We start from the raw sequence: 14639 nt of genomic DNA on the forward strand, positions 1-14639 counted from the left end.
TTGTATTTTTTTAAATATAATTTGAAAAGGTTGCTACCAACTTTTCAGCATTGTATAAGAATTTAGAATTTGCAGAAAAAATATTAACAAGTATATAAAATGTATATACTTGATCTGATTGTACATAGGAATATAAGAATTAATGTGGCTTAGCATCTGAACTCATTGTTCCATGTATTTTTTATGGAATTTTCTGCAGCTGTTTATCTTAAAGTTTAATTTTCTTCTTAATTTTCAGACAAGTTTATTATTATACCTTTACATTCTCTGATGCCGACAGTTAACCAGACACAGGTATGTTGTTAAATTTATCTTTCAAACTGAGGCAAGCTTTAAGGACTGCTTATTGTATGTTTTATTTTCTTTTATTTTTGAAAGCACATTTTAAAATAGTAATCCATACAAAAAATACTTCTTTGAGAACCTTTGCAAATGAGTCTTCAGGGAATGACTGCACAAAAATTTGGATAAGAGGGTAATCCATGAATCACATTAGTTTCATCAGCATTAGGGAAACATTTAAAGGTTGCTTTTATCAATAGCTTGTTTGGGTTTCCTGAATAAAATAAAAAGTTATGTGAAAACCAATAAAAATAATTCAACCTGGCAATGAATAATTATGTCATACACAGTTTGATACTGAGATTTTGATTTAACAGAATTAGTACATTTATAGGCATGAGATTTCAGTGATGTATTATTAATTATGGTTTTGGATGTTTTGACTTTGTCAGATTCAGGGATCTCTCTAGTTAGAATGAGGAATGCATTCCCAAAGGAAAGGTAGTTTTCCACTGTATTTGCAGGCCCTGGTAGAATGAGATGGATCCATTTTTTCCACTCTCTTTGTAAGAAATAATATACATATTTTTAATGGAAGGCTTTTTACTATCTCTGCTGGTGTGATGATAGTTCTGAGTAAGGCTCAGCTAGCTGGGTTAGATACAGTGTGCATGTCTGAGGGAAGAGAAGAGGAAAGACAGAGCTCTTGATCCCAAAGATTGAACAAAAGAGTATCTGGTGTGGAAGTACTTCACCACTCATGCCGTAACCATAAAATATTGATTCCTTTGCTAGAGGATATATGACTAGACTAGCAAATATTTTCTTTTATTACCATTTTTATAAATGAGACGAGTTTAGGCTGTTGTTTTTGTTTTTTTTTTTCGCTTTTCAGCCAAGTGGTGTCTACATTGTGACGTAGGATTTATTATGTGAAGGGGATCTTTTTAAGTCCGTTTCAGTCTCAGTAGCTGGTATACAGTGGTACAGCCAGCTGGCATTCATTCTAATGATTGGGCACGTGCCTTGTTGGTTGGTATCATCTGTATGTCTGTACATGCTCAGTTAATCAGCTGTGACTGACTCTTTGCAACCCAGTGGACTGTAGTCCGCCAAGTTCCTCTGTCCATGGAATTTTTCAGATAAGAACACCGGAGTGGGTTGTCATTTTCTACTCCAGGATAATCCTCCCGACCCAGGGATCAAACCCTGCATCTCTTTTGTATTCCCCACTGGCAGGTAGATTCTTTACCACTGAGCCACCTGGGAAGCCCTGTTTTTATCTGTATAGTTTTTAAGTAATTCATAATTCTTTACACTTCTGTCCTTCTCCCTTAAAAAACTTGACAGCACAGTAAATGTTTGCGTTCTGCAGCATTTGTTAAAATTTTAAGTTACCATATTTAAATATATTAATAATTTTGTATACCACTTAAATATCTATAAATTAAAATAATCTTTAAATTATAACCTTTTCATTTGAAATCTTATTTGTAATAGGGTTTTGATATCTATGGGAGATTTGGTTCACCGTAAGGGAATTTTGTGATATTGAAGATGTGTATAAGATATGAATATATCTATAATATTAGATGCATATGCCAGTGAATGAACACAAAATTGCTAAAAGTGAACAGTACTTGAAGTAATTACTTTAATTGTAAGAATGGATGTATCAGAAATTCACTCTTGCGATTTTGATGTATGTATTCTTGCAGGTGTTTAAAAGAACTCCTCCTGGTGTTCGGAAAATAGTTATTGCTACCAACATTGCAGAGACTAGGTAAAAATTGTCTTTTAATTACCAACTACTAATGATTACATTTGTTTTGAGCACCATAACAGTTAACATACCTTAATCTTTTTTCTGCAAAATACTTAGTAATTTCTTTAAACCTATTTTAATTTAGTTGCATTGAACATGGGTTTTTTTTTTTTTTTTTTTTTTTACTTATACTAATGTTTTAGCCTCTTCAGAAATAGGCTTTTAAGTGATTGTTTTAAAGATTCCCTAAAGAAGCATGAGGACTGAGGTCAGTGCTTCTGGTTGGGAGTAGAATTGATAGATTGTTTGGTAATCAGTTATATATACCCTTAAAAATTATTCCATTGGAGATACTAATATACCAATACAGTCATTGCAACAGATTGTTCTGCAGAAGCTGGTGTGAAATCATGGCACTGGAAGGCTCACAGAGCTAGTTACAAGTCAGCAGGCAAGCTGTGCAGTTTGACTGAGGGCAGATAAGAATTGTGCACATGATCTGTAACAAGGGCTCTGGATGCTGCCATCGAAGCTGCTGATACTGCCTGTGATGTGCTGTCTGATCCCCATTTGTAAATGTGGAAGAGTGGTGAAAATCCTAAACTGCTGAAATCAAGTTGATTCAATAAAAAGTGTTTTAAGATCCCTATCTGTAGATCTGATATAAGCTAATATGCTTTAGATGTGTTTTTAACAATTTTTATGTATTTGTTTTCCAAACAGCATTACCATTGATGATGTAGTTTATGTAATAGATGGAGGAAAAATAAAAGAGACGCACTTTGACACACAGAACAACATCAGTACAATGTCTGCTGAGTGGGTTAGTAAAGCTAACGCTAAACAGAGGAAAGGTCGAGCTGGAAGGTAAGATCATACCTTTGAAGTCTTGACAAAAACACCCAAAATTTTGTGTACCAAATTTATTTAAGGAAGTTCCCTTTCATCTTTTTAAAAACTTAACTGAAGCATGTTTTTACTCCCCAGCAGATGGGGGAGTCATTTTAATCATAGTTTTTCCAAAAGGAAAAAGTATCTGTCAGGTTTTTAATTTTATGATTTTTCTACCTCTAATTCCTCAGTCTGGTTAATTAAAGTTAATATTCTTTATCTTATTAGCTATATTATCTGTGATTGTGTTTCTTTTTTAAAAAACATATTACTAATAATGATTGCTATTAATAATACCTGAATGTCAGATCATCCTCTAGAGGCTTATACACATTAACTTGCTTAATCCTCCCACAGTGGTATGAAGTAGGTTATTATCTCTATTTTGAGGGTAAAGAAACCAAGGTATAGAGAAATAAAGTCATCTCTCCAAAGTCACACAGTGTTATAAGTAGCAGAGCCAGGAATTTGAATTTAGGTGGTTTGGTTCCACAGCCTGGGCTCCTAATCACTATACTTCACAGCTGTATTGGTTTTTCACTATGAGTTACCAAGGAAAATACTTTTTCCCACTTATGTGATAGCATGAGAAATAAGAATACCTTTTTTTTGTTTTTTTGGTTGCCCGTGGTAATTTTTGTGGTGAGCAGGAGCTGCTCTTCGCTGAAGTGCACGTGCTTCTCATTGTGATGCTTTCTCTTGTTGGGGCGCACAAGCTCTAGGCGCGCGGGATTCAGAAATTGTGGCATGTGGGCTCTAGAGTGCAATCTCAGTATTTGTGGTGCACTGGCTTAGCTGTTCTGCAGCATGTGGGATCTTCTTCGACCCAGGGATCGAACTTCTGTCCTCTGCATTAGCAGGCAGATTCTTATTCACTGTACCACCAGGGAAGTCCAATACCTCTGTTTTAATGATTGGAGAAAAGATTTGCCTGTAACACAAATAATTGCACTTATTACTTGTTTTAATGTATACTTCAGAATATTTTACATCCTAACTCATACGAGTGATAGAATCATGTCTGGAGTTTGAAGAGTGTTTATTTTACCTCTTAACATGTAGAATAAAAAGTTTTCCCATAATTTTCAGATACTAGCTTAAGTAAGGAAAGAAGAGTTAAAAAAAATTTTTGACAGACCATTTATCAGCCTTTTAATAAGTTTATACTATATATTTAAAGCTGTCACTCACTTGTTATAAGGTTTGCAGGTTATTCCAGTATAACTTGACTTCAGGTAGTTTATTGGATTATGCAGTCGGTGCTCTTGAGTCATAGTCCGGGCTTAGTCCAAGAAGTGTACCTCCTTCTGCTCTATTAAGAGGGGATAATTTGATTGGGAGCCTAGCAAGACTGAGGTTTCCCCATGCAGACCAGTCACTAAATGTAAAGTACTGCATTTTATAGAATTCTTCATCCCCACTAACCTGGTGAAAGTTAATTGTGGAATTGCAGTGCTTTTGTTGATGTTTTTAATTGAAGTATAGTTGATTTACAATGTTGCTTTAGTTTCTGGTATACCATACAGTGATTTAGCTTATATATGTATATAGTATTTTAATTCAAAGGGAAAATAGTCCCCTGTGGGCTCTGTGATACAAATTTCCTTTAGCAAAGCTAATTAAGATTGAAGGCCAGTGCAAACTATTTATTATGTGGTCCTTGGTGGAGATCCTATAGATAGATTATGGGTCCTCTGAGCCACCAGATAAGCCCATCATTCAGATCAGTAGATGCAAATAAGGGAAAAAAATTGTTTCCAACATCTCTCTGAGAGCTCACTAGATAGCACATACCTAAGAGCTTTTAAAATAATAATAGGTTAACATAATACCAGGATTTGTTACATAAAGTGCTCATAAGGCTCAAAGAGATTAACCTATGTATACTGCTGATTTTGTGTCATCCAGTCTGGAATCTGTAAGAAACAGGTAACCAAATTATTGGTAGAAGGAGGGAGTCTTGTCTTTTTTAGAACTAGGATTTAGGATTAGTGGATTTAAGTTTATTCAAAACAGATGAGGAAAAGGAATATATGAATAACAATGAAGTAACAAGTAAATTAGTTATGATGTGGCTTGTAAGAAATAGATATTGACTGCTTTCCCTGCCTTTTCTTTTCTCTGGAATTCTAAAAAGTCACTGATAATACTTACCTCCTCCCCTCCCCCTTGTTGTTGGGTTTTTTCTTTTTAAAGAGTTCAACCTGGTCATTGCTATCATCTATATAACAGTCTTAGAGCAAGCCTTCTAGATGACTATCAACTGCCAGAAATTTTAAGAACGCCTTTGGAAGAACTTTGTTTACAGATAAAGGTAAATTAAATGGGAGAATTAAACTAAGTAAGGTTCTAGTTTTCAGCATGTTTTATAGAGGAAAGTAATATGTTAATCTGCCAGAAAGAATTTAGACCACCATTTGTTTTTGTGTTAGTATAGTTTGACCCTGAGCAGCCTGAGGGTTAGACTTGCCAGTTGTCTTTTCTCTGCCTCCAGAAAATGACTCACCCAAGGGTGGGTCATTGAAACAGCTTGGTTAGAGTGTGGAGTCAGACCCTAGTTCTGTTGATTGTACATGTTGTGTTTGCTGATTGAACACAAACTTTCCCCTGCACTTAAAGTTCTATAAAATGAAAATGCAAGTACTATATTTATTGAAAAAAAAATCTGCATTGACATGAACCTATACAGTTCAAAATCGATAAACTGTAAACTGTTTTTAAGCTTCTGTCACGTGTATATTAAACAGCTTTTAATTATATAATGCTCTAGAGCCAGACCATCTGGGATTGAATCCCAAGTCCTGTGGCAAGCTAGTTCTTTTATATTGGGCAAGTTATTTAAATTAACTTCGTAAAATTCTTAGAACAGTGCCTGGCACATGGAAAGTGCTCAGTAAATCTTAGCTACTGTCACTACATCTTAAGATGCCCTCATTATAAACTACTTACCTTTTTTTCAGCATCATATATTTGATAAAATTTGCCACCTTATTTTGAAGATAATTGGTGATCAACTTGTTGAGATTTTAACCAGCTACTTTTCTCATTAATAGAGTTAGTGGGTGTTGAAAGTAGTATGTTGGCCTTTAAACATTTAGAATCACAAACATCATTTTAACTTATTCTGGTAAAATGTCTAACTGGAAAATTGTGTATATGTTTGATGCTTTATTCGAGTGAATGACATGGGAAAGACTAAACTCTATGTTCATATATGACATGTTTATATTTTTCTCTCCCCAGATTTTAAGACTAGGTGGAATTGCTCACTTTCTTAGTAGGCTAATGGATCCACCATCGAATGAAGCAGTGTTACTCTCCATAAAACACCTGATGGAACTGGTAAATTTGTTTTGTTTTTGTTTTTAAATAAATTCTAACAGATTTAGAGTGTTTAAGTAAAGCAAGCTAATTATAAAATTTACTGTTAATTATTGCAAAGTAGGCCAATGAGTGTGCAGGACCAAATTGATTCACTATTTGGCTGTTCAGCTTTAAGTATGAAATAAGTTATAAACTGATACTGTTGTGATCTACTTATCATACTGGGCTATTTCCACACAAGTTTTTTCATTATAGGCATGACGTAAAATTACATACAATTTTGAAAGCTTTGCATTTCAATCTTTTAAAACTTTCGAATCCTTCAGTTTCCTGTTTTGATCCTCTTCACTTGTATTCTTGAAAGGAATTTGGTTGCTGTATTCTGTTCTTTCTGATTTTCATAGTGTTTTTATAGCTTTGTCAAATCTAAACAACTTAATGACAGTATGGACATCTTATAAAGGCAGCTTTTCTATTTTTGAAGGAATACTAGCAGACTTTGTCCCAGACTATATCCCGCTACCTATCATTTTCTTAACAGCTTTTTCCCGTTGGTTTATTTTATGAAGTCAGTGTTTTGAGGAACAGGTTTCATTGTCTTAGGTGCCCACTTAGTTGGTAGCCATCCCTATACAATACCACGCTGAGAAGCCGCACATGACTGGCTGTAAGTTAGTGCCCAAAGTAGAGAGAAAGAACAGAACTGTGCTGTCCAGCTCAGTATCCACTAGCCACAGGTGACTGTTTAAGTTTTGAATTAAATTACAAATTCAGTATCTTGGTCATACTCACAGACTTTAGAAGTTGAATAGACACATGCTATTGGTTACTGCATGAACAGTGCAGAAATGACATTCCATCAGTGCTGCAAGTTCTGTTGATTAGTGGTGGGTTAGAGGATGCTAATGGGTATATTTTACATATTAAAAAAATTTTTTGAGCCATCTGTGTAGATAGTTTTGAGAATTTGGTCCATATGAAAACACTGAAATAAGCTTGTAATGTGAGTAATAAGTTGTTTAAATGAAAAGTATTGTAACTGATCTGATCATTTTTGTTTGAATTTGGGTTAGATTTAGTGAGGTTGCTGATACTTTAGGGAACAGTATGGTTTTACTGACTGTAAAATTAAAGTCTTCCCCTCTGGATGTTTCTCTAATAGAACATAGCAATAGAGAGCTAGGTGGTGGTCAGAGAATCAACTTACTTTTGGTAGAGACAGATGACCAGAGGATAGCTGGAGTCTGAAGCCAGAGTGGGGTGACTTCCTTTCTCCTGACTGAATTTAAGAACCAGTCTTTACTGAGCCATTTGCAAGCAACAAAATGATGAAAAGGCCTGGGACATCCTTGCCAACAGTAGGGTCTGAAGCCTGCATTTTGAAAAAAACTTTTTTATTATGCAATGCAGAATGCCCATCCAGGATAAAAGAACAAAACAAACCATCCAGCTTAATGATTTATTACAAAGTGAGCAATGTTATTTTTATTCATGTCAAGAAGTTAAGAACATCTCTGGGATACTAAAAGACCACTGCCTACCCTCTCCCATCACTCCCTGAGTCTCAAAAATAGTATCTGTCATGACTAATGGTAGTCTTCTGCTTTTCTTGATGATTTTACCAACCAGAATACATCTCTGTAAAGAGCTCGATTTAATTTGATCCTTTATAAACTTTACAGAAATCCACATAGGATGATGGGACTTTTGGAAGAATGGGGTTCTGAATTCTTTCAGTAAACATTGTGAAATTCATGTGCATTACTGCTTTTAGCTGTGTATAGTTCATTCATTTTCATTTCTTTATATGGCTACTGAAAGGTATTTTTGGTTGTTGTTTAATCGATAAGTTGTGTCCGCCACTTCTGTGACCCCATGGACTGCAGCCCACCAGGCTCCTCTGTCCCTGGCTTTTCCCAGGAAGGAGTACTGGAGTGGCTTGCCATTCCCCTTCTCCAGGGGACTGAACCTGCATCTCCTGCATTGGCAGGTGGATTCTTTACCACTTAGCCACCTGGGGCTTCTGGTGGCTCAAATGGTAAAGAATCTGCCTTCAGTGCAGGAAACCCAGGTCTGATCCCTGGGTCGGGAAGATCTCTTGGAGAAGAGAATGGGGTTGCAAAAGAGTCCAACACAACTGAGCGACTAACACTCACACTTTCACCTGGGAAGCCCCGAAGACGTTTTGCTTATTTCCAATTTGAAGCAGTTACATACGCTGGTATGAATATTCTTAAGTATTTTACTGTTTCTTAGTGTACATGTTTAAGTGTTTCTCATAGGTATACGTGTAGGAGTGAATTCAGTAGGTAATACCCAGCCATTTTCCAAAGTTGTCAAACTACTTACATTCCTACCAGGGCCAGTGGTAGGTGAGTATTCTCATTGCTCTATAGCATCACCAACCTATAGTCTTCTGTTCTAAGCATGTTGATAGGTATGTTGTAGTTTAATAGTTTTAATTTGTATTACAGTGAGTACTGTTGAATTTGTATGCAGCTTTTCATGCTTCCAGCCCATTTGGATAGTCTCATTTGTAAATTTCTGGTGCCAGTTTTTGTGTTATGTTATAGGAAGTCACTATATATACTTTCTGTATACTATTGATCTGAGCCTTTTGTCAATTGTGTATTCCATATGTCTGTATTTTTGCCTTATCATTTTTTACTAGTGTTTTGGTGAACAAATTCCTAATTTTAATGTGCAATATATATCAGTTTTTTCTTTATTGTTACTGCTTTTCGTCCTTTCATGAGTCTTTGTCTACCCTGGTGATAATACTGTTTTCAGTTTTTCTTCTTCACACTTAGAAATACAATCCACGTGCAATTGATGTGTGTGTGTCTGTGTGTGTAGGCGAGGTAAGAATCAGTGTTTAGATATGTGGAACAGTTGACTGAAACTGTTAGAGAAAAGTTTATCCGTTTCCTTCTCTGCTTTGTTCTGCAGCATTGTCATCGATCAAGTGTCTGGGTTTGTCTATTTGTAGGCTCTGCTTTATTCTATTGATGTATATTTTTCTTGAGCTGGTATCACACTGTCTTAATTACAATATTGAGTCTTAACCAAGCAAAAACATGCTCTTTCCCATTGATTTAGTTATTTAATCTCTTGGTATTTCAGCATTTTCTGTGTATCATACAACTCTTTAAGAGAGTGAGATCTTGATTAGTGGTATTTTTGGTTTCTATTCAGACTTCAAAATTTTGCATTTTCTTGTGTGTCTGCTATACAAAAATCAAGTTGGTTTTGAATGTTGGCCTTGTTTTCATTAATGCTGTGAAACCCACTTATTCTGGTAACTGTATGTAGATTTTTTTGCATACAATCACATCTATAAATAATAGGAATTTTATTTATTTCCAGCTGTCATCCAGGATCCTTAGTACAATATTGTGCAGAAGTGATATGATAGTGTATGTTCTTATGTTCTTATCCTCAAAGGAAAAGCTATCAATAATTCGTTGAGCATGTTCTTTGAAGATTTTTTTGTAGAAACTCAAGGAAGTTTGTGTTTTTATCAAATACCTTTTCTTCCTCTAATGAGATTATCCAGTTATGCTGCTTTTTATGTTTAATTTGTAATGTATTGAATTACATTAGTTTTTCAAATGTTAAACCAACTCTCATTCCTGAAAGAAACCTAACTTGCTGTGATTCAATTTGCCATTGTTTTAAGTTTCCCATGTATAAGGTTATTTAGTTTCCCTTTCTCCAGACGTCCCTGTCAAGCAGGAACCAAGATTATTCTAAACTCAGAAAACAAGCTTGAAAGTTTTGTGTTTTTTCCCCTAGTCTCTGAAAGAGTTTTTGTAAGATTAAGGTAATTTCTTTCATAAACTTTTAGTAGAGCTCAATATTGGCTGTGGTCCCTGTGTTGTACAGTACATCCCTGTAGTCTGTCCTACACAGTCCATTAGTTTGTACCTCTAATTCCCCTACCCCTGTAACAAACTACCAATGGGTTGCCAGAGTAATACTAGTTTTATTGTTTGCTGTTTTTGTTGTTGTTCAGATTTTGTCATTTTGAATGTGTACTGGACATTGTATTTACAGAGATCTTTGTGGATAAAAACTTGGAACTTGGGGTGATAATTTCCTCCAGAGAGGATTTATGTTGCCTCCTCTGATAAAAGATACTCCAGTGTTGTTCACCTCTCTAGACTTCCTTCTCTCCCCAATTACTGGAGTTGTAATTTTTGTAATTCTTTTGTAACTCTTGTAAAATAATTTTGTGATTCTTCTGTTAATGTCTTCAGGCAACTTTTCTCACGGGATGATTGGATCACATTACCTAGGGAATCAGAGCAGAAGTCACCCCCATTTGGAGGACTCTAGATACGTCTTTTATCTCTTGCCCTGCTGTTGGTTTCATGTCTCCTAAAGTACTGCAGTTGAGGGCTGGGCATTGTATACTCTGAGTATATGTTTTGTCTTTTGGGTTCCCCGCCCCCAACAACTCTTGTACTTAGTGATTTTCTTTATCTTATTGAACGCTAATACATTGTTTCTCATTTTTCTTCTAACATTTATAGCAAAGCTGAATTGTGAGTTAATTTTATTTTTGTTTGTTTAAATAAGTTTCTAACCTTTGCTGACCTCAAAACTAATGTTTTGATGACGAGAACTAAAGCTGAACAATATAAGGGCATTTGGACATGAGTGGCCTGTCACTTGTTTTTTTTTAAGCGAACTAAAATATGATGCTTTACAATGTCTGTTTTAAACGTAAACTCTTACTTTACAGAATGCTTTGGATAAACAAGAAGAATTGACGCCTCTTGGAGTTCACTTGGCACGATTACCAGTTGAACCACACATTGGGAAAATGATTCTTTTTGGAGCTCTGTTCTGTTGCTTAGACCCGGTACTCACCATTGCTGCTAGTCTCAGCTTCAAAGATCCCTTTGTGATTCCACTGGTAAGAAGTATACAAATAAAAAGCTAGGTTTTTCTTTCTTTTTTTTTTTTTTTTAACACAGGGTAGTTATTTGCTTAGATACACTTTTTATTAGAATGCCATTCTCCTTTATATACCATCAGAGCAATTTAAGCTGCCTTCATCTGTTTTTAAGGGAAAAGAAAAGGTCGCAGATGCAAGAAGAAAGGAATTGGCAAAGGATACTAAAAGTGACCACCTGACTGTTGTGAATGCATTTAAGGTAAAATGGACACATTTTAAATTTAAATTTTTAAAATATGTTATAGTTATCAGGAATAAGTTAAATTAGTGAAAATGTTTAAAATTAGGTGAACATGTGAAAAAAATTATACACTTTCCAATTTTGTGATAGTGCATTACATTTTCCCTTTTGGAAAAAAGTCTGTTCTTTGTGTTTTGATAACAGAACAAGTGAACAATTTATTTTAAAACAGTATTTACTATTATTTATTTCCATCTTTGTCTTATTCACGTTTATGATGGAAGGTTCTTTCCTGTTCAGTAATAAACTATACCTGTATTCAGATTTAACATTTTGATAGAGGATCATAATCATGTATACTCTTCAAGAAAGACGTTTTCTCTTACAGCCAGGCTTTTCTGAGGATAAATATTCCTCATCCATCTTTACAACATTTAAGTGTAATTTAGGGTATGGAGACAGTATCTTTTTATTGTAGTTCTAGACTCAGTTTCCTGTTATGGGATTGTTTATATATTTTTTTTGTTCTTTTGAGCTAATTCAGTATTTTTTTCTCCCATCTTCCTCCCTTTGCTAACTTAAAGCAAAACATATTTGTGAAGGTGAAAATATATAATAGCATTGAAATTTTTCTAACAGGGTGTTCTTTTTGATTAGTACACCATGTGCAGAATGGTGCTATTTTATGTAAATGAACAGTACATTACTTTATAATTTGCTCTTATTTGTGTAAAGAAAGGTCTGTAAATTCAGTTTTGGTTACCTCTTAATGACTAGGATCATAAGGAGTTCACGTTTTTGTAGTTTGTTATTTTTTAAATTATTTGGGTTTTTTTACAGAGAAAATTAAAAATCAGAAGGTAAACATTGTTACTAAAATAAAAACAAACTACTAAGTAATCTTTGCTTTGGGGAATAAAATTAATACTTTATTTCTTTGCCCCCTAGGGATGGGAAAAAGCTAAACAACGTGGTTTCAGATATGAAAAAGACTATTGCTGGGAATATTTTCTATCTTCAAATACATTGCAGGTAATGATGAGTGTTTTGAAGTAATTCTCATATATGTTAGATTAGGGGATATATGTATCCATTCTGTATAGTCAGCTCTATACCCAAAAGTTAATTGTGACTATCTTGTGAAGTTGAATCATACAAAATCATAGAAGAGACTATTAAATCAACTGCAGTAGCACAAGAAAAAGATGTAAATTAGCATAATAAAATAATGGCTAAGAGAAGAAACAAGTCCAGAGTTTAGCAAGAAAACACAGAAGCTCGTTTACTCTTTCTGCACTCATCCTTTAGTTGCCATTTTGAAGATTTGTTCTAAAATTTTCACTGATACTTCTAAAATCTGTTTTAAACTCAAATAGGGCAAGTATCTCTTTTTAAACTTTAGATAGGTATTTTTATCCTGAACTGACCTAGTGTAATGAGAAAACACTATTGAAGACATTTGTGAAACAGAAGAAAGTAAACAATTAAGGCAAATGCAACATCAGACACTGCGCTGAACTAGAGAAGTGATCTCAAGCCAGCAGGCATAGGAATATCCACACCTTTTCAGCTATGTGGCATGAACTCTGGTAATGGACATTTAGCAGATCTACAAGAGGGGTAAAGAATCCAGAATCCAGCATATTTAAACTTGCCCAAACATTAACAGAATTAAAAGAAGGATAATGACAATTCTGAAAGATGCTATAGCCAATGGATAAAAGAAGGGAACCTGGCATATCTCAGCAGAAGATACAACTGTTTCATAGTTAGGAACAGTTGAAGAATGTGGTTTCAGTCCAAGTTAAGAAAATAAACCAGTAAAAGGAATGAAAAGACTGCTGAGCCAAGAAGACAAATTGAAGGCCACAGCATCATAAGGAGCAAAATGGGCAATCTTTTAAAACAAAATATTACCTAGAAGGAAGGCTTGAGATAATCACAGCCTGTATATGCAGCCATGAAAGAAAAAAATAAAGCAATAAGTAAGAAGCTCATAAACAGGAGGACAGCATTGATCTATCATGAAGGTAACAGGTGTCTCTTCATAGAAAATCCAGGAGTAATTGAATATGTATTCAGAGATATATGTAAGAACATGTCCCTTGAACTACAGTATGAAAAGATAGTTAAATCCAAGTGTTATTTGAGAATACTATATCCTGTCAAGATATTCAAGTATAAAGAAAAATTACAGACATTCAAGAAAGCACTTGAAATAGACACTCATGAGCTGACCTTGAAAACTTACTGAGTAAAATGCATATTACGAGGTGAATCAAAAAGAATCTAGGAATGGAGAATACATGCTGAGTATACATTGAAATTATTTAAATATGGAAAAATACAAAATGGTATTGAGAATTATGGATATAGAAAAAAAGGTATTGTCCTGAACAATATAATGGTTATAGAAATCAGGAGGTAGCCTGGCGATTCAGTGGTAAGAGAAATTAGGTAGGAAAACTAAAGTCACACAATTCGTAGAAAGGATATATATTTAAAAATGACTTGGGACTTCCCTGGCAGTCCAGTGGTTAAGACTCTGAGCTCCCAATGCAGGGGACCCTGGGTCAGGGAACTAGACCCCACATGATACAACAGCAAGATCCTGCATGCCACAGCTAAGACCTGGCACAGCCAAATAAATAATTAAATTTTTTTAAATGACTATATTTCATAATCTATTTTAAGCTCACAAGGCTTCTTTATTAAATACCTTACAATTATAAAACTGTTGCATTCATCTAATTCAATTTTGTTTAATTGCCTTAAATTGAACTAAGATTAAATGCTTTTATTAAAACAGCTTCTGTACTGTTATCGTAGTTAAGATGGCATTTTTGTCCAATTCTGATGAGTATCTGCAATATTGTTTATTTAATGATATTTCTGATGATATTGAGATTAGGGAAGTCTTTTGTACTTTCCTATATTATTTGAATGCTTTTTATAACAAAGCATGTATTATTTTACTCATGGTCATTTTCTTAAAAACAGGAAACAGGCCTTAAGCTTTTGAACCAGGATATAATGATAGTTAGTTCTCAGTAGTACATATGTGAATGTTATTTACTGTATGCTTTTCTGTATTTTTTTCCCCCAAAATATGGGATGGAGAGCAATTTTGAAAATTAGTCTTTTTGCCTAATAAAGTAATTCTGAAACATCAGTTACTCCCTACAGCAGGCAAGCCTTTTCTATAGAAGATGGGACGATTAATATTTTCAATT

The 14639-nt window shown here is 34.6% G+C and overlaps 1 protein-coding gene across 1 annotated transcript in view; it reads left to right on the forward strand.

Moving 5' to 3' along the window:
- Positions 1-14639, forward strand: part of DHX36 (DEAH-box helicase 36) — a 48020-nt gene that overhangs the window by 24543 nt on the left and 8838 nt on the right. Inside the window, exons 13-20 of the mRNA XM_069580473.1 lie at positions 239-294; positions 2001-2065; positions 2771-2914; positions 5135-5252; positions 6182-6280; positions 11010-11183; positions 11338-11424; positions 12355-12438. Coding sequence (XP_069436574.1) covers positions 239-294; positions 2001-2065; positions 2771-2914; positions 5135-5252; positions 6182-6280; positions 11010-11183; positions 11338-11424; positions 12355-12438 — 827 coding nt within the window. The remainder of the gene's footprint in view (positions 1-238; positions 295-2000; positions 2066-2770; positions 2915-5134; positions 5253-6181; positions 6281-11009; positions 11184-11337; positions 11425-12354; positions 12439-14639) is intronic.

Source organism: Ovis canadensis, chromosome 1 (genome assembly GCF_042477335.2).
Source record: "Ovis canadensis isolate MfBH-ARS-UI-01 breed Bighorn chromosome 1, ARS-UI_OviCan_v2, whole genome shotgun sequence".
Taxonomy (NCBI): domain Eukaryota; kingdom Metazoa; phylum Chordata; class Mammalia; order Artiodactyla; family Bovidae; genus Ovis; species Ovis canadensis.